At 39.8% G+C, this 20,839-nt stretch overlaps 1 protein-coding gene across 2 annotated transcripts; it reads right to left on the bottom strand.

Moving 5' to 3' along the window:
- Window positions 1–930: 930 nt before the first annotated feature.
- SRP9 (signal recognition particle 9) lies at window positions 931–16,485 on the bottom strand. 2 transcript variants are annotated; one of them, XM_082677426.1, is made up of 4 exons: window positions 16,286–16,485; window positions 12,048–12,116; window positions 2,010–2,164; window positions 931–1,386 (listed from the first exon to the last, which is right to left on the bottom strand). In XM_082677426.1, the coding sequence occupies exons 1-3, from the start codon at window positions 16,355–16,357 to the stop codon at window positions 2,045–2,047; spliced, it is 261 nt and encodes an 86-aa protein (XP_082533552.1). In that variant the 5' UTR covers window positions 16,358–16,485; the 3' UTR covers window positions 931–1,386; window positions 2,010–2,044. The 2 variants fall into 2 exon arrangements, with proteins under 2 accessions (XP_082533552.1, XP_082533551.1); XM_082677425.1 differs by having other exon boundaries at window positions 931–2,164.
- Window positions 16,486–20,839: the final 4,354 nt, after the last annotated feature.

The following is a 20,839-nucleotide window of genomic DNA, read 5'->3' as shown; positions in this document are numbered from 1 at the left end:
AGAAAAGGCAAACGTTACTTATAAGTAACTATTCAATTACAATTATGAGAAAACTTAAGAGCTGGTTACTTATACCCAGTCCCCTGAAAAATAACAATCATAACAATAATAGTAATAATAGCTACCGTTTATTGAGCTTTACTGTGTTCCAGGTACTGTGCTAAGGGCTTAAAGGGGATTATGCCATTTAATCCTCAAAGCCCTATGAATACTACTGTCAGCCCAACTTCCAGAGAAGAAAATGGAGGCTTAGAGAAGTACTGTCTCAAAAGCCACAGAACTGGGGAACAGTGGAGCCAAGATTGCAACGCAGGCAGTCTGCCTTGGAACCCCTGCTCTTAATCACTGCTGCAAGCTACAAGGACTCAAAGAACTCAAACAGAAGTCCCCCCCATTCCCAGTTATCTTCATAAAATAGTGTTAAAAAGTGCAAGATGTAAATGAAAAAGAAAAAGGCCATAAAAACCTCTGGTTATCCTACTATGGGGGGAAAACACCAAAACCCAAAAAACCCTATACTATTTGATGTTACTTTTCTTTTTTTTTTTTTTTTGCGGTACGCAGGCCTCTCACTGTTGTGGCCTCTCCCGTTGCGGAGCACAGGCTCCGGACACGCAGGCTCAGCGGCCATGCCTCATGGGCCTAGCTGCTCCACGGCATGTGGGATCTTCCCAGACCGGGGCACGAACCCACGTCCCCTGCATCGGCAGGCGGACTCTCAACGACTGCGCCACCAGGGACGCCCTAATGTTACTTTTCTTAATCAAGAAAACAAAATGCCATAGCATACAGCTCAGAGAAAGTCATATAATAAAAGTACCAAGAAACAAAATAAATTAAAATGTATATATAGCATCATTAGGCTCACTTTAGTCTAAATAAATATAGAATATCCCAGTCAAGAAATAAGTAATTCTTGAGAGGTTAAAAACTTAAAGAGAAACAATATATCTTCATGTAATATTTTATTTACTGATCTCTCTGAAACATGCCAAAATTCATATGGCTAATGGAACTTTCCATGTTAAAACGGTGGTCAACACAACAAATCCCTAACAAAAAATATTTTAATGTAAGAATCAACATGTGAACATTATATTCAGGTGGTAAAACTCAGGTTACAAATATAAGATAAATATCAAATAATATCATACTTCTGATTTAATGGAGAACAGTTGTGAGAGTCATGCTTAACACCTTGGTTAAGTAATGAGAGAAATGGGTTGGGGTGTCAGAGAGGTATGCAAAAATTTAACAGTTCAAATAATCCTTAGCCCTTCTGAGAAAATATAGATGGCAAATATGTGGCAAATATTCCTGTAATATGGTGGTTTCGATCCATTAGTGAGCATTCTGTTCATGCATTTAAAGTAACAGCAGACGTTTCTAGGCATGAAAATTAGATTCAAAGTTAGTCTTTGCTCAACAAGTTAATGATACTATGAATCCCTTATATTTAAAAATATAGTTTAAATTTGTAAAGTTTAAGGTAAAGCATACTTGTTTTCATAGTTATCTTTAGATATAATTGAGACTACACTACCATATATAATCAGCTATACTGCTGTGCACAGTTAATTCCAGTTACCGTATTTTATATTTGCTGGTCATCAACAGCACAAAATTAATGCTCCAAAAGAAATACATCAATCCAGCAAAATGGTTCCATTTAATTTTTCTTTTAAAGACAGATTAACTAAATTTAAGGAAGAACTGGCTTTTCTTGATATCTCATTTTCAAATTACTGATACAAACTTACCAGAGAGTAATTATTTATTTTGCCTAACATCAAACAATCTGCAAAAAGTTTCCAAGATAGAGCCATTCCTTGTTCCATTTCCAAAAATAAATAAAAGTTTTTTAACTGAAAGCATTTACAGTCCTAGCTCTCTAAAGTAAACATTAAAAAATAAAGTACAAAAAATGATCTCTTGGCTTCTGAATAGCCCACTTAGTTACATAAAGTATTTTCTGTCCCAACACTTTCTCAAATTCAAAAGATATTTACTTCCTAGGAACATGACAGTCTTCATTTCAAACCATTCAGTCTGTTTCCATGGCAACACTGCGGGATTCCTTGGCCACCATAAGTCGCATTAGTTGACTGTGGAATTTCTCAATCTTCTTTACATCTTGAGCTTGGTCTGTTCTATACACCAAACACTGTCAGAAATTTTAAAAGCACACATTAACTATGTAAAACTAGATTATCAATGACGTAGCAAACGTATGCTTGGATAAAATTTTGAGTCTTTTCCTACCACTGTTTTGCTCTACTTCCTCTGGAGGTCATACTAAAGAAATTACATTCAAGTTTCCAAGTCCCCAACAATTACATTCCTTAAGTTTAGTATTTATAATATTTCAAATGCCACTGCTGTGGTTAAAAAACAAACAACTCTATTAGAAGCTTCTCAAAAATGACCAGTTGAATAACGTATTCAAATTCTGCCATGGTCTGATGAGAAGACTTCAAGATTGGAATTAGATATTTTCTCCCTGGGATCTGGTCATAAATGATTGAGTTACAGTGGGAAAAGCATATAAATCTTAGGATCCCTTTCTCTATTTGTGAAATGGGAGGGGGGGAGGGTTAATGATAATTTAAAAAAAATCTGGAATCCCTTGCTTACTGCTGGTTGCTACCTAAATCAAACGAGATAAATCTATTCAACCTTGATTTTCTGACATTACTTATAATTTTTAAACCAAACCAAATTCTTCCTTGCTATAAATTCAATTCTTCATTAGATACTTAAGATCTGTTTATCGTTGGCCATAAAACCATTTGTTCTAGAATCTTCAAAATTATCCAATTTAAGCTGGCAGTCTTTTTTTCATCTTGTAACACTGATCCATTTTTCTTTAGCGCATCTTAGATTCACGTGAGTTTTAAACAATGGGAACTTCATGATCCTACAGTAATATTCATCAACTTAAGTACTTTGGATTCAACCCCATCATGCCCAACTGATCTGAATTCATACAGCCTTTAATTCACTTGCTTAAAAAAATTTTATCCACGCATTGTACAAATTTGTCTAACAATTTTGTAAAGCGGCCATAATCATCTCCACCGTTTCAATTTTAGTATACGTTCTGTAGAAGAAAAAATACCTTCTCACTACAGTTTAGTGAGAAGAACAAACACCTTCTCATTAAAATACACAGAAAGATTTTAGGTCCACAGAAGACAATATTATAAATCAGTCATGGCACTGGAAAAAAATGATGCATAAATGGGACTATAAAAAAGTCAAAGCTCCATGACGATAATAATGAAGTCTAAGATGAGTTTTGTGAAGGAATTATTAGCCATTAAAATGAATTACTGAAGTATACAAACTTTTCTTTAAGAATCATTAGAAAACAAATTTTTATGTTGGAGTTGATTCATATATTTACTGTTTAGGAGGATGGGTTTGATTGTATCTTTGGTCCCTTCTAGACATGGAGTAGTTCTCAGTAGTTTTAAGAAAGGAGACAAAAAGTATTTTTCATATTTAGATCTTGTCACAGGAATCATCAATTTTAAATAAAGTTCTTTCCAATACTGCTTACCATGAATCCTTTAACTATATTTAATCATTACCAGAGGCAAAAAGTCATCATCTGGAGATAAAGCCTCTTGTATTGAATTCAATTCTGCATTTTCCTCTATTTTTAAAGCAGGATATACCAACTTCTCTTCAGTAGATACGTCTATTCACTCTGCGACAATCATAAGTAAACTTTTTCTCAGTGTGAATGCTCGAGATTCAAGTATACATTTACTGAATCTACTAAGTGCAGGCACTAGTGCTAGGCACTTCCACATATTTCATTTACATTCCACAACAACCCAACTGCGTAAGCAGACTATGACTGTGGCACTTCGTAGACAAGAAAATTATGGCCCCCAAAGCCAAAACTTTTGGCCTGAACTTTCCCCAGGATGAAATGCTGGTAGATGGCTAAGCTTAGGATTCAGATCTCTTGAATCTAGGTTTAGCACAACAGAGCTCAATTTATTCTTCCTTTTCCACATTTTCACAGTTACTTCACCAAACTCAATTGGTTCTTGGAAGACATGGTAATCATTAAAAGATCTGACTTCACACAACCTCACAATGGAACCCTGAACAAAAATATAGTAAAATATATGACCAAAAAGTCATTTTTAAAGTCACTATTAAATTTTTTAAAGAATTAATCCATTAAAAAAAAGTGTTTGCTAAGTACCCTCTGGGTCAGGACACCATGTTAGTCACTACAAATACTGGTAAGAATATTAGTGATCTATCTTTATTTTGAAGCTCACAATCTATTAAAAGTCCAATGTGATAAGACAATTGTGACACAGCACAAAAAGAGGCAGAAATAAAAGTAAGAGATGAAGCAATCCTTTTGAGCTGGGTTTTGAAAGATAAGCAGCAGGTTTGTCACACTGGGGCAGGGGTAGGATTCAATATTACAGAGATGGAAACAGACTGTTCAAAAGCACACAGGCTGGGCTTCCCTGGTGGCGCAGTGGTTGAGAATCCGCCTGCCGATGCAGGGGACACGGGTTCGTGCCCCGGTCCAGGAAGATCCCACATGCCGCGGAGCGGCTGGGCCCGTGAGCCATGGCTGCTGAGCCTGTGCGTCCAGAGCCTGTGCTCCACAGTGGGAGAGGCCACAACAGTGAGAGGCCCGTGTGCCGCAAAAAAAAAAAAAAAAAAAAAGCGCAGAGGCCTAAGACATCATGGCATATGAAAGGAGCCCTTAAGTAACACTGAAAAACGAAGATTAGACAGGATATGCGGGTGGAATTTACATTATGAGTGATGAGAAGCCACTAAAGACTTTTTTTTGGCCACTAAAGATTTTTAAGCAGGGTAGTAACAACCAAATTTGCATTTTTAGAAATCACTCCGGCAGGGCAGCATAGGACGACTAAAGGATGAACTGGAAGCAGGGACACAGTTAGAGCCTATTCTACTAGTCCAGGTGAGTGACACTGAGTCCTTAAAGTTAAGAAGTTAGCAGTCAAGATGGAGAGTTCATGGCAGAAAATGAGACGAGGGAGCTTGAATCAATAATTCACAAATGCCCAGCAAAATGTATGGAACTTATCGGAGGATCAAAATACAAGTTTTTCAAATGAAGGAATAGTTAATGTGAGAATGAGGGAAAGGAAGGGACCAAAGATGATCCCCAGGTTTCTGAGCAAGTAACAGAGAAAAAAACAGGAAGAGCCAGTTTGATAAGATATGATGAGTTCCATTCTAGACAGGCTAATGTTAACGAGTAGAGGAGGCAGGATGCTCAACTTAGAGCTAGTCAGGAAGCCAAAAGAAAAATATGACCTAAAGGTACAAAATTGGAAACAGACAGATACAGGCAGTACTGGACTTAATGGGTTGGTCCAGAAGTGGTATGAAAAGATCAAGAACAGAATCCTGGAGAAACCAATATTTATGGGGGCACATCAGTGGAATAATTAGCAAAGAAGAATGAAACAGAAAAACAAGATAAAACGGAGCACAGATGCCAAAATAATAATTTCTACAAGAAGTGGTTTTCTCAGAAGCAGCCAGGAGGTCACATAAAATATGAACTGCTGAGGCTACTGGGTTTGAAAATAAAGGGGCTGCTGCTGAGCTCTCACCAAGAGCAGTCTGAGTGGAAGACTTCATGCAGAAACCAGATGGCAGAGGGGTAAGGAATGAATGGGGTGTGAGGAACAGACAGTGAGCAGACAGGGAAGGTCAGAAATACAATTACAGAGCCTATAACTTGTGTTCAAATCCATTATTTACTTCTCACACACGTATAAAGAAACCTTCACTCCTCATATCCACTTTTGGTCTCTATGTTCCTCTTGCTTAGGGTCCGAAGACAGCAGTTATTAAACTACACTTAACATACTGCATTAATGAAGTAAGTTGAATTATCTTTCCAAGTGCCTATAAAAATTGCTTCCAGGGGCTAATGGCAGACTCTGGGAGGGCTCACGTCAAGGAGTACTTCCCAGAACTTCTACTGCCAGTGTCCTTGTTCCCATGGTGAGCCACAGCCACCGCCCGCCTCTGCAGGAGACCCTCCAACACTAGCAGGTTGGGAAGCCCGACGTGGGGCTGAGAACCTTCACTCCAGTGGGTGGACTTCTGTGAGGGAATAACTGAATTGTTAAGGTTAAGATCCAAGGATGAAACAGAGAATTTGCTTCATGTTCTGACACTGAATGAAGTCTTCACTATGCACCATATCAACTCCCAAGCTTTGTTCTGTGAAGCACTGTGGTTCAAAAAGATAGTAATAGAGCCGTGTGGACGAAAAGGCTCTTGGTGCTCCAGCCAGGAGTCAGTGCTGTGCCTCTGAGGTGGGAGAGCTGGTCCACAAGAGACCTCCTAGCTCCAAGTAATATCAAACGGCAAAAATCTCCCAGAGATCTCCATCTCAACACCAACACCCAGCTTCACTCAACAACCAGCAAGCTACAGTTCTGGATACCCTATGCCAAACAACTAGCAAGACAGGAACACAACTCCACCCATTAGCAGAGAGGCTGCCTAAAATCATAGTAAGTCCACAGACACCCCAAAACACACCACCAGATGTGGACCTGCCCACCAGAAAGACAAGATCCAACCTCATCCACCAGAACACAGGCACTAATCCCCTCCACCAGGAAGCCTACACAACCCACTGAACCAACTTTAGCCACTGGGGACAGACACCAAAAACAATGGGAACTACGAACCTGCAGCCTGGAAAAAGGAGACCCCAAACACAGTAAGCTAAGCAAAATGAGAAGACAGAAAAACACACAGCAGACGAAGGAGCAAGATAAAAATTCACCAGACCTAACAAATGAAGAGGAAATAGGTAGTCTACCTGAAAAAGAATTCAGAATAATGATAGTAAAGATGATCCAAAATCTTGGAAAGAGAATAGACAAAATGCAAGAAACATTTAACAGACCTAGAAGAACTAAAGATGAAACAAGCAACAATGAACAACACAATAAATGAAATTTAAAACGTTCTAGAAGGGATCAATAGCAGAATAACTGAGGCAGAAGAACGGATAAGTGACCTGGAAGATAAAATAGTGGAAATAACTACTGCAGAGCAAAATAAAGAAAAAAGAGTGAAAAGAACTGAGGACAGTCTCAGAGACCTCTGGGACAACATTAAACCCACCAACATTCGAATTATAGGGGCCCCATAAGAAGAAGAGAAAAAGAAAGGGACTGAGAAAGTAGTTGAAGAGATTATAGTTGAAAACTTCCCTAATATGGGAAAGGAAATAGTTAATCAAGTCCAGGAACCACAGAGAGTCCCATACAGGATAAATCCAAGGAGAAACATACCAAGACACATATTAATCAAACTGTCAAAAATTAAATACAAAGAAAACATATTAAAAGCAGCAAGGGAAAAACAACAAATAACACACAAGGGAATCCCCATAAGGTTAACAGCTGATCTTTCAGCAGAAACTGTGCAAGCCAGAAGGGAGTGGCAGGACATATTTAAAGTGATGAAGGAGGAAAACCTACAACCAAGATTACTCTACCCAGTAAGGATCTCATTCAGATTTGATGGACAAATTAAAACCTCTAGAGACAAGCAAAAGCTGAGAGAGTTCAGCACCACCAAACCAGCTTTACAACAAATGCTAAAGGAAGGAACTTCTCTAGGCAAGAAACACAAGAGAAGGAAAAGACCTACAATAACAAACCCAAAACAATTAAGAAAATGGGAATAGGAACATACATATCGATAATTACCTTAAATGTAAATGGATTAAATGCTCCCACCAAAAGACACAGACTGGCTGAATGGATACAAAAACAAGACCCATATATATGCTGTCTACAAGAGACCCACTTCAGACCTAGGGACACATACAGACTGAAAGTGAGGGGATGGAAAACGATATTCCATGTAAATGGAAACCAAAAGAAAGCTGGAGTAGCAATTCTCATATCAGTCAAAATAGACTTTAAAATAAAGACTATTAGAAGAGACAAAGAAGGACACTACATAATGATCAAGGGATCGATCCAAGAAGAAGATATAACAATTGTAAATATTTATGCACCCAACATAGGAGCACCTCAATACATAAGGCAAATACTAACAGCCATAAAAGGGGAAATCGACACTAACACATTCATAGTAGGGGACTTTAACACCCCACTTTCACCAATGGACAGATCATCCAAAATGAAAATAAATAAGGAAACACAAGCTTTAAATGATACATTAAACAAGATGGACTTACTTGATATTTATAGGACATTCCATCCAAAAACAACAGAATACACATTTTTCTCAAGTGCTCATGGAACATTCTCCAGGATAGATCATATCTTGGGTCACAAATCAAGCCTTGGTAAATTTAAGAAAATTGAAATCGTATCAAGTATCTTTTCCGACAACAACGCTATGAGACTAGATATCAATTACATGAAAAGATCTGTAAAAAATACAAACACATGGAGGCTAAACAATACAATACTTAATAACGAAGTGATCACTGAAGAAATCAAAGAGGAAATTTAAAAAATACCTAGAAACAAATGACAATGGAGACACGATGACCCAAAATCTATGGGATGCAGCAAAAGCAGTTCTAAGAGGGAAGTTTATAGCAATACAATCCTACCTTAAGAAACAGGAAACATCTCTAATAAACAACCTAAACTTGAACCTAAAGCAATTAGAGAAAGAAGAACAAAAAAACCCCAAAGTTAGCAGAAGGAAAGAAATCATAAAGATCAGATCAGAAATAAATGAAAAAGAAATGAAGGAAACGATAGCAAAGATCAATAAAACTAAAAGCTCGTTCTTTGAGAAGATAAACAAAATTGATAAACCATTAGCCAGACTCATCAAGAAAAAAAGGGAGAAGACTCAAATCAATAGAATTAGAAATGAAAAAGGAGAATAACTGACACTGCAGAAACACAAAAGATCATGAGAGATTACTACAAGCAAATCTATGCCAATAAAACGGACAACCTGGAAGAAATGGACAAATTCTTAGAAATGCACAACCTGCCGAGACTGAGCCAGGAATAAATAGAAAATATGAACAGACCAATCACAATCACTGAAATTGAAACTGTGATTAAAAATCTTCCAACAAAAGCCCAGGACCAGATGGCTTCACAGGTGAATTCTATCAAACATTTAGAGAAGAGCTAACACCTATCCTTCTCAAACTCTTCCAAAATAAAGCAGAGGGAGGAACACTCCCAAACTCATTCTACGAGGCCACCATCACCCTGATACCAAAACCAGACAAGGATGTCACAAAGAAAGAAAACTAAAGGCCAGTATCACTGATGAACATAGATGCAAAAATCTTCAACAAAATACTAGCAAACAGAATCCAAGAGCACATTAAAAGGATCATACACCATGATCAAGTGGGGTTTATTCCAGCAACGCAAGGATTCTTCGGTATACGCAAATCAATGTGATACTAACAAACTGAAGGAGAAAAACCATATGATCATCTCAATAGATGCAGAGAAAGCTTTTGACAAAATTCAACACCCATTCATGATAAAAACCCTGCAGAAAGTAGGCACACAGGGAACTTTCCTCAACATAATAAAGGCCATATACGACAAACCCACAGCCAACATCATCCTCAATGGTGAAAAACTGAAAGCATTTCCACTAAGATCAGAAACAAGACAAGGTTGCCCGCTCTCACCACTCTTATTCAACACAGTTTTGGAAGTTTTAGCCACAGCAATCAGAGAAGAAAAGGAAATAAAAGGAATCCAAATCGGAAAAGAAGAAGTAAAGCTCTCACTGTTTGAAGATGACATGATACTATACATAGAAAATCCTAAAGATGCTACCAGAAAACTACTAGAGCTAATCAATGAATTTGATAAAGTAGCAGGATACAAAATTAATGCACACAAATCTCTGGCATTCCTATACACTAATGATGAAAAATCTGAAAGTGAAATCAAAAAAACACTCCCATTTACCATTGCAACAAAAAGAATAAAATATCTAGGAATAAACCTACCTAAGGAGACAAAAGACCTGTATGCAGAAAACTAGAAGACACTGATAAAAGAAATTAAAGATGATACAAATAGATGGAGAGATATACCATGTTCTTGGATTGGAAGAATCAACATTGTGAAAATGACTCTACTACCCAAAGCAATCTACAGATTCAATGCAATCCCTATCAAACTACCACTGGCATTTTTCTCAGAACTAGAACAAAAAAATATCACAATTTGTATGGAAACACAAAAGACCCCGAATAGCAAAAGCAACCTTGAGAACGAAAAACGGAGCTGGAAGAATCAGGCTCCCTGACTTTAGACTATACTACAAAGCTACAGTAATCAAGACAGTATGGTACTGGCACAAAAACAGAAATAGAGATCAAGGGAACAGCATAGAAAGCCCAGAGATAAACCCACACACATATGGTCACCTTATCTTTGATAAAGGAGGCAGGAATGTACAGTGGAGAAAGGACAGCCTCTTCAATAAGTGGTGCTGGGAAAACTGGACAGGTACATGTAAAAGTATGAGATTAGAACACTCCCTAACACCATACACAAAAATAAACTCAAAATGGATTAAAGACCTAAATGTAAGGCCAGACACTTTCAAACTCTTAGAGGAAAACATAGGCAGAACACTCTGACATAAATCACAGCAAGATCCTTTTTGACCCACCTCCTAGAGAAATGGAAATAAAAACAAAAATAAACAAACGGGACCTAATGAAACTTGAAAGCTTTTGCACAGCAAAGGAAACCATAAACAAGACCAAAAGACAACCCTCAGAATGGGAGAAAATTTTTGCAAATGAAGCAACTGACAAAGGATTAATCTCTAAAATTTACAAGCAGCTCATGCAGCTCAATAACAAAAAACCAAACAACCCAATCCAAAAATGGGCAGAAGACCTAAATAGACATTTCTCCAAAGAAGATATACAGATTGCCAAGAAACACATGAAAGAATGCTCAACATCATTAATCATTAGAGAAATGCAAATCAAAACTACAATGAGATATCATTGGTCAGAATGGCCATCATCAAAAAATCTAGAAACAATAAATGCTGGAGAGGGTGTAGAGAAAAGGGAACACTCTCGCACTGCTGGTGGGAATGTGAATTGGTACAGCCACTATGGAGAACAGTATGCAGGTTCCTTAAAAAACTACAAATAGAAATACCATACGACCCAGCAATCCCACTACTGGGCATATAACCTGAGAAAACCATAAGTCAAAAAGAGTCATGTACCAAAATGTTCATTGCAGCTCTATTTACAATAGCCAGGAGATGGAAACAACCTAAGTGTCCATCATCGGATGAATGGATAAAGAAAATGTGGTACATATATACAATGGAATATTACTCTGCCATAAAAAGAAAGGAAATTGAGTTATTTGTAGTGAGGTAGATGGACCTAGAGTCTGTCATACAGAGTGAAGTAAGTCAGAAAGAGAAAGACAAATACCATATGCTAACACATATATATTGAATCTGAGAAAAATAAAATGTCATGAAGAACCTAGGGGTAGCGACGGGAATAAAGACACAGACCTGCTAGAGAATGGACTTGGGGATATGGGGAGAGGGAGGGGTGAGCTGTGAAAGGGTGAGAGAGTGGCATGGACATGTATACACTACCAAACGTAAAATAGATAGCTAGTGGGAAGCAGCCTCATAGCACAGGGAGATCAGCTTGGTGCTTTGTGACCACCTAGAGGGGTGGGATGCAGAGGGTGGGAGGGAGGGAGACGGAAGAGGGAAGAGATATGGGAACATACGTATACGTATAACTGATTCACTTTGTTATAAAGCAGAAACTAACACACCATTGTAAAGCAATGATACTCCAATAAAGATGTTAAAAAAAAAAAAAAAGCTTCTAGACCAAGGTTCTTGACTTGGGAATGAAATGTGAAATAAGCATCCTAATGGGTGACCTGCATAAATTCTATGTAAATAATTTCAAACAAATGGTTAACTCAAACAAATCTGAAAGTATGCAACAAATAAAAATGTATACTTACAACTAAATCATCTGTTACTTTAATACACAAACTCCCATCAGAATGCCTATATTTGAGAACCACACGTGCCTGAAATAAAAATACATATTTAGAAACAGTGAAGTCAGAAGACATTTCTCATAAATAATTTAGTCTTCAGGTGGGCTAAAATGGATCCTTGTAGAATTAATAGCCAAAACATCTAAAGGCACCTTTACTGTAAACTTATTATTGAAATGTGGGAAAACAGGATTTTGTTCATTTCTATTGCTGCAATTTTTTTAAGACTTAAAATAGTCAGGTATTTTATTTTCAGCCACTTTGAAGAGGTGTACTGAAAATTCCCAAGACACATCCATATTCAGAGAGCCTGTGAGACTCTTAAGGTGGTCTGGCATTTCTTGCCAGTCAGAATAATATACTGAAGGGTATTCACAGCTTGCCACCTCAAAGTATACCACTTGGGCATAAGGAATGTTTTGAGCTGAAGGCGATTAGCTCTCTGCCCTTTCTGGCCAAAAGCAGGACATAAATTAACCTTTGTAAAGGTGACATAAGTTTCCAGTTGTAAAGGTGTTTCCCTCTCCCTGGGAAAAGAGAACACGGTTTGTTCCCTAACAAACCTTACTAAACAACTCTTATTTCCCATACATTTCCTAGTCACCTTCTCACAACTTACCCCCTCCCAGAAGCCCCAAACCTCTTTTCCTTTGTCCAGCCTCTTTCCCACCCTTTGTTAAGATGGCATATAGGTCCCAAATTCCTCAGGTCACATTTCTTTGTGAACTTCTGTGCTATGTATGTTTCTACCTGTTAATTTGCAGAGCCCCAGTCATAACACCTAAGAGAGTAAAGGAGAAGGTTTTTTCTCCCCTACAATACCAACACACCTAGCCACAGATGAATGATAGGCAAAGATGGGGGAAAAAAATAGCAGAAATGGCTAGTTTAGTTCAAATCCATTCCCCAGGAAAGAGCACTGCAGTCGCAATTCATACCTTCCATTTTCCCATGGCTCTCAGGAGGTGGACTCAGGCTAAGTTACTCAGCAAAATCACATCTTTATCGTGATGGCACAACATGATGTCTCCATCAACAACTTTCTAAATCCAGAATAACTCCTATACTGAGTGCCATGCTACACAGCACTTTTTGTTGTTTGGTATTCTACAGTTAGGAAGCCAAGAAAATGATTTAGGTATTACAATATTCCAATAAAAGAAGACGTCTCCCAATAGAGTTTACAACTTCCATGAACATTATTTTTACTACTTTAAATGATGGATTCGAAAGTGTACTGCAGCAGAGTCAAGTTTCTTGTTAACCAAAATAAACAACTCTTCTTTAGTTTTAGCTAGCTGTTTTAAAAAGTGCTAAGTATCTATAAGCCAAAACAGGAACATAATTTTAAAATGGTTACAATGTAGCACAGGACCCTCAAGACAATTCTGGAAACTAGATAAAAAGGGCTATTAGAGCTTTTCCTACAGCTTTTCCCATTATGCTCTCTGCTCTCCTGGGATTGCAAAAACAAAAGTCATACCACCCTGAGATTTGTCTTGGTGAGGGAGGAAAGGGAACGCACCAAGCACTTAAGTAGGTATAAATAATGACAACTAGGTTAAGTACCTTTAGACTACCTAACTGATTCTATTTATTGAGCTACTAAATTCAGTTTTACGTATTTAAAAAAATTCAGTCCTCCAGAAACAAAAAGAAACTGAAACTAAAAAATATACTAAGCATGACAACTACGTAAGGTTTTAACTCTCACTTAAAAGAATACTCAATGGCGAGTAGAAATGAGAGTTCAAAGGTCTGTGATACTATACAAGAGAGTCCATTCTGTAACTTAGAGAGCGCCTAAGTTACCATGTCAGATGCCACTAAGAGAGAAAAAGAAATCAAGGTTCTTGCTTTCTTAGGAACTTTGAATTCAACCAAGCAAAATAATCAAAACATAAGACAACATAAATTAAGCCCTATAAAGGCACATACAGGTAAAATGTTAAAAGAGAACGCAAGTAATTTAGATTGGGAGAAGGGGAAGTGTGAAAAGGCTTTATGGAGATGGCTTCAGAAATGCATTTTCTTTTCTTTTACGGAAGAAGTTAGGAGAAAAGCTGAAGTGGCAGTCTGAAGATATGATACATTATGTAGCTTCATGAGACTAGGGCTGAGTATGGCGGAAATGGTGGAAGACAAAGCCAGCAAGACTGGAGAGAGGGTCAGACTGGAGACTGGGAGTCCGGATGTCTACCAGCAATCAATGAAGAACCAGGTTTAAAGCAGGAAACTGAGAGTTCAATTTTTGTGTTTTAGACAGCTGTGGTATGAGAGTGGTCCAGAAATAATGCCATCTTCAGTTAGAGCAGATGCAACAGAGAATGGTAAAAGGTGATGAATGTAATCAACAGGGAGAGAAGACAGAATTCTGTAAAACAGATCCCAAAGAGTTCTGACAAAATTTCTTTTCTTTTTTAGTCCCAGCAGTATGGACCGGTAGAAATAGCATGAACATGGGGTTTAGAGACGTGGGTTCAAATTTTGGCTTCATTTCTTAGAGACTAAGCAAGTCATTTAGTGTATCTAAGATTGTTTATTCGTCTACCTCAAGGAGCTGTCTTAATTGTTCACATAAATTATACAAATAAATATATATATAAAATGTCTGTCACATACAAGGTACTCAATATAACTGTCAGTATCTCCCCACTCATCCCCTCACCTTCCAATCAAAAAAATCACTAGTTTTTAACTAGTGCAAGGCTATCATAAGAAGGCACAAGTTTTTAGGCCACTGGAATTTTCTGATTGGGGAAAGAGCTCAAAGATTCTCGCTCTCTTGCCTATACTAGACATGCCTTGTTCACAGCAATGCTCTATAATTGCCATTTTATTTTCATTTTCCCTAAGAATGACCACATTCTTAAAATATGATTACTCTTGATATGAATTTGTATTTATTTTTACTACCTTTTCAAATATTTTTAGTTTACACTGTGGGTACTTCTGGACAAAATTCCTGTATTGTCCTCATGGTGTACTGCTTAAAGAAACAGATGGCCCTACAAACAAAATCTACCAAATGGAGGAGCCAGAAATTGTGTCATAAACAAAGTACTCAATTTCAAAAATATCTAACTCATTTCATAATTTGTTATTATTACATCTTTGTATTGCAAAGAATGAAACTAAGAATGTTTTACAGCTTCTTATTACTTATCTAGGTCTAAAAAGCTAGCAGGATTTTTTTTTTTTTTTCTGGCTGCATTGGGTCTTCATTGCGGTGTGCGGGCTTCTCATTGCAGCGGCTTCTCATGTTGTGAAGCAGGGCTCTGAGAGCGCGGGCTTCAGTAGTTGCAGTACGTGGGCTCAGTAGTTGTGGCTCAGGGCCTTACTTGCTCCTCGGCATGTGGGATCTTCCCGGACCAGGGATGGAACCCATGTCTCCTTCATTGGCAGGAAGATTCTTAATCACTGCGCTACCGGGGAAGTCCCGCTAGCAAAATTTCTAATTAACAGGGAGCTGCTTCAAATATTATTTAGATGACAATAAAACAAATAAAAACCTGAGAGGAAGAAAAGTCAAGACCCAAATGCTATATTCTCATCCTTGCGACTTCTTTGCTTTTTAATAATAAGCTAATCTCTGACACTCACTTATAATTTTTGTGGGGGCCATGCATGAATTACAGGGATCCATGGGCCCTCTAAAATTGTTTACAAACTTCTACGTACAAGTGGATTTTTCTGAGAAAAGGGTGCAAGCATCTCATGTTCTCAAAAAGGCACTGACCTCCAAAAGATTAAGAACCACTACGCTAATGGCTGTAGATGCCTCCAAACTGGGGTCTTTCCAAAATTTCTCTGCGGTGGCAGAAAAACATAACCGTTTTATCTTACACGAGGTAGTACGGGACAAGGGCACCAAAACAGCTGAGGGACAGAAGGCCGAAACTGCAGGGGGAGGAGCCCTGCCCTTACAGACACGTAAACCAACGACAGCCATAAGGGATGTTCAGGGATTGGGGGCGGAGGAAGGTTACCTAAGGGCCCTGAAATGACCCCGATCTTGCCCGTTTCAGGGCTTCATCGGCCGTTAATAAGGGAGGAACAAGCGGACTTGGCGGGGTCCGTCTCTCCTCACTCACAGCACCTACCAGGATGCTGGAGAAGCTTCGAAGGCCGAGCGGACGGCAGAGAAGTTATCCTGACCGGGGGCTGGGACAGAGGCACTGGCCCCTCCAGTGATTTACCTTCATAGGGTCTGCGAGGTAGAGCTTCTCCGCTGCGCGACTGAACTCCTCCCAGGTCTGGTACTGCGGCATCGTGGGCCCGCGGCAGAACAGGAGAGGGAGGCAAAGCTACGGACCTGAGGCGACGCGACGCGGCCCACCGACCTCCCTACCTCTCGCAGCCACCTACTGCGGCAGAGACCCAGCCGCTCAACGATGGTGGCGCCTCTTCGCACCAACGCGTCGTTCCATTGGACGGCCCTGACCGCCCTCGCCCAATGGAAAGGAGGGATGTTGCCAAGTAGGAGGTGGAGCCCCGAGCGTGTGGCTCTGGGAGCTGGTCCAGAGAAGTGGAGAGCGAGGAAACGATGGAGGTTGCCACAGCGTCCCCTATGGGACTGGAGGAGAATCTGTCCCGCTGTTCTTTGGGCTGGACTCCAATGGTGAAGCCTAAGTTTCTTCAGCAAACATTGAGCGGCTTAGTGATAAGCGCTGGAGCTACAAGAATGGAGACATTAGGGTCCAGCTGTCACACCTACAGCTTAGTAAAAGCGAGAGGAGACATAAACACAAGAATGCAACCGAAAACTTTATGTGATGGATATTTATGTCGGGTTAGTAGAACACAAAGGAAGAGTGATCACGTGTGGGTGGGGGGATGCTACAGTGATGGCACAAGCCGAATCTAGATAAACATGGTGGATGTCCAACAGGTGGGCAAGGCAGGACAGGATATCTAGGCCCACTTTAGATCTGTAGTGTATTTAATGTGATAGGTATTTGGGGGATGGGGGAAGAAAAGAATCAAGGGAAGAAATCATGTCATCACTTAAACCAGGAGAAGACATTTGAACTTTGTTCTCCAGGCAATGGAGTGGTATAGAAGGGTATTTTTCTTTAATCAAGTTTATTGAAGAATTTTTTTTTGTACAATGAAACACACCAGTTTTAAATGTACAGGTTGATGCATTTTGACACACACACACACACATTTATATATTAAAACCATTGGATATATGCCCGTATACCAGATACCACAATCAAGATAAGGAACATCTCTATCTCCAGAATAGTTCCCTTATGCTTCTTTATCTTCAATCCCACCACCTGCACCCCTAACCCTGGACAATCACTGACCTGCTTTCTGCCACTCTAGTTTTCCTGCCCATGCAAGGGCTTTAAGCTGATTTGCATATTATAGGGCTCCAGCTTCACACAAAGACTGAAGTGAAGTGGCAAACCTGGAGATGGGGAGACCTCTTAAGATGCTCATGCAGTAATACAGGCATATAGATAACTAAAAAGGACCTACTGTATAGCACAGGGAGCTCTACTCAGTACTGTGTAATGACCTATATGGGAAAAGAAATCTAAAAAAGAGTGGGTATATTGTATATGTACAACTGGTTCACTTTGCTGTGCACCTGAAACTAAGACTACATTGTAAAACAACTATACTCCAAAAAAAATGTTTTAAAGGATATATTGTACAGCACAAGGAATATAGCCAATATTTTACAACAACAAAAAAGCCATGGATCTGAATTAAGGCACTAGCTTAGGAACGGAGAGGAGGAAACAGTTTTGAGATTTACTCAGTGAATGATGTGGGGTATGCAGGAGAGGAAAAAGTAGAATGATTCCTGGGCCAGTGGAGGTGGTAATGCCATTGACTGATGCAGGAGAAAGGGAAGAAGAAAAGGTCTGGGGGAGATTGGGGAAGACAGTGAGTTCAGTTGTGAACTTGATGAGTTTGAAATATCTTTGGGACATGCAGGTGAAGATGTCTGGTAACTTAGCTGGGTATCTCCATCGGTAACTCCAGGAGCGGTATGAAATAGGAGTCATCAGCAGATAGGTCTTAGTTGAGCCTTCCTGGGGAGAGGACACAGCATAAGAAGAGAAGACTAAGGACAAAGCCTGTGAAACAGCCACATGTACAAAGGGTTAGAGAGAGCGAGTAGAGCTCACAAAGGAGGCGAAGCAGAAATTATCAGAGGGATAAAAGGAGACCAGGAGTGTCTGGGAAGTGGCGGGGAGAAGGTTTTGAGGAGGGAGTAGTCAGTGGTGTCAGGTGGCGGGTAGGGAGCAAGTACAAAGAGAACTAAAATGAGTCCACTGATTGTAGTCATTGGGAGGCCATTGGCGACCCTCAACCAGAGAACCCTCAGTCATACTGGGGTTCGAGTAGAACCGACTGAAAGAGGCTGAAGAGGTAGAAAAGTGAAGCCAGTTGCTTTATACTCTCCTTTATAAGAGCTTAACCACAAACAGAAGTGGAAGAAAATAAAAAGATATGAAATTGAGTTATTTGTAGTGAGGCGGATGGACCTAGAGTCTGTCATACAGAGTGAAGTAAGTCAGAAAGAGAAAAACAAATACCATATGCTAACGCATATATATGGAATCTAAAGAAAAAACAATGGTTCTGACAAACCTAGGGGCAGAACAGGAATAAAGACGCAGACATAGAGAATGGACTTGAGGACACGGGGGGGGGGAAGGGTAAACTGGGACGAAGTGAGAGAGTGGCATGGACATATATACACTACCAAATGTAACATAGATAGCTAGTGGGGAGCAGCCACATAGCACAGCGAGATCAGCTGGTGCTTTGTGACCGCCTGGAGGGGTGGGATAAGGAGGGTGGGAGGGAGACGCAAAACGGAGGGGATATGGGGATATGTGTATACGTATAGCTGATTCACTTTGTTATACAGCAGAAACTAACACAACATGTAACGCAATTATACTCCAATAAAGATGTTAAATAAATAAAAATTAAAAAAAGAAGAGGAGGTAAGAAGATGGCCCAAAGACACCGGTAAAGAAAGTGTTATTGTTTAAGACGGAAAGATTTTGTCCCTGTTTATAACTTTCACAGAAGGAATTGTAAGAGATTAAATAATACAAGAGAAAGAGGAAAGCAAGATTTCAGGGGAAACATGAAGGGGAGGACTAAAGGCACAGATGTATGAAAACAGAAGATTCACCATTGCCTTTGAGGTGGTGGGGAAGGAGGGTAAGGTGGGTAAGGATATAGGTGAATATGTAGATACGAGGACAAGAAGGTAAACTTTCTTTGCCACCTAAGAGGCAAGGCCATCTTCTAAGGTAGGAGGGCAAGAGTGGGTTTGGAGCCTTGAGAAGATTTAGAAAAGCCATTGTGTGAAATGAGTAAGGAAGCAGACCAGAAACTTAAAAAAAAAGTATATCAAACAGAGTTGAAGGCCCAGCTGAAACTGTAGATCATACCCTGGGAATTGCTCCAATCTGCACATCTGCCCCAATCTGGATGGTCTCCAGCACCATCCAGAAGCTTGGGTCTTAGAATGGAAAAGGCAGATAGTAGGGATTTGCAGGGTATGCAAGGCAGAAGGACAAGGGGACAAAAATGTTGAAGGTACAGGCAAGAGAGCAGTTGAAGTGATAAATCATGGGATAATTAATTGGGCCAAAAGAGAGAGTTTAAGGGACCAGGTCTCTAGGAAATCTGAAGGTAATATAATAGGAAAGAGGAACTGAAGTTATGGTCAGATGAGATATTGGGGTTTAACATTTTGGAGGAGAATGGTTCCCGGGTTGTCCATACAAGGATCAAAGTCACATATGAGTAAGAAAGGGGATAGGATGTACGAGAAGGCTGTGAGCCAGCGGCCCAAATCCTCAGTTAATGAGAACGGGGTCGGGGGAGCCATAAAGGACGAGGCAGAGAGGGCAGAGTCAGAAATAATGACCCTCCGGGAGGAGGGGTTTTTGCCTGAAGGTGAAAACAATGGGAGTGAAGACAATGCCAACTTTGCATTCATCACAATGAGGAACATAAGAGATCGATTCAATTCAGCAAAACATATATCAAGTGCCCACACTGGGCAAGCCCCAGGAGCTGTGCTAGGCACTGGAGACCCGGCAGTGAACAAGAAAGACCTCGTCCCTGCCTCATGGAGATCACAGCTTAGAAGGCAGGGTGACAATAAAGAAGTGATTTCCATTGTGAGGGTTCCCATGATGAGTTCCAGTATCCCCCGAGCTTAGCCCAGCCCAGCCCCTAGAGAGAGAAATCAAGATGAGGAAGAACGGAGAGGCCCTTCTTCATTCAAATGTTCCCAGCCACACTTGGGTGCATTCTTTAAAGTAGGTTATTCTTTCCAGCTGTGGAGAAATAGCTTCCGAAGGGCTATCAAAGAGTGTCCTTTATAAACTGCTCACACTTGCACGTCACAAAAGAAAAATTCCTTTCATTCCCAGAGTCAGGAAGAGCAGGGCCTCTGCACCCTTTGTGGTTATCCTTTTGGCTTCATCTTCACACACGTATCTCATTTGAGCACTAAAACAACCATGTGAGGGTGGTCCACGAGCCCTTATCATAATTCCGAAAGTCTGAAAAGCTCTGAAAAACAGAAATATCTTGATATCTTGGTGGAAAACTTGACCTGACCTCTCATAAGGCTATTTGTAGTCTTTATTTGTCCAACTTGGTGTATTTGATTATAGGGTGGAGCCTAGTCTCTGCTGGAGGTATTATGTAATATATGGCGTGTGTACCATATTACCTTTCTAGAGTCCAGCAAGCTG

Source organism: Grampus griseus, assembly GCF_964374135.1.
Source record: "Grampus griseus genome assembly, chromosome: 1".
NCBI lineage: Eukaryota > Metazoa > Chordata > Mammalia > Artiodactyla > Delphinidae > Grampus > Grampus griseus.
This window is presented reverse-complemented; position numbering and strand designations above follow the sequence as displayed.

Excerpts from the sequence above, each read along its gene's own strand:
- SRP9 (XM_082677425.1), bottom strand. The coding sequence starts at position 16,357 with ATGCCGCAGTACCAGACCTGGGAGGAGTTCAGTCGCGCAGCGGAGAAG. Across the intron at positions 12,117-16,285 it reads ACCTCGCAGACCCTATGAAG|GCACGTGTGGTTCTCAAATA; the intron begins GTAAATCACTGG and ends TTTTTATTTCAG. Across the intron at positions 2,165-12,047 it reads AAGTAACAGATGATTTAGTT|TGTTTGGTGTATAGAACAGA; the intron begins GTAAGTATACAT and ends AATTTCTGACAG.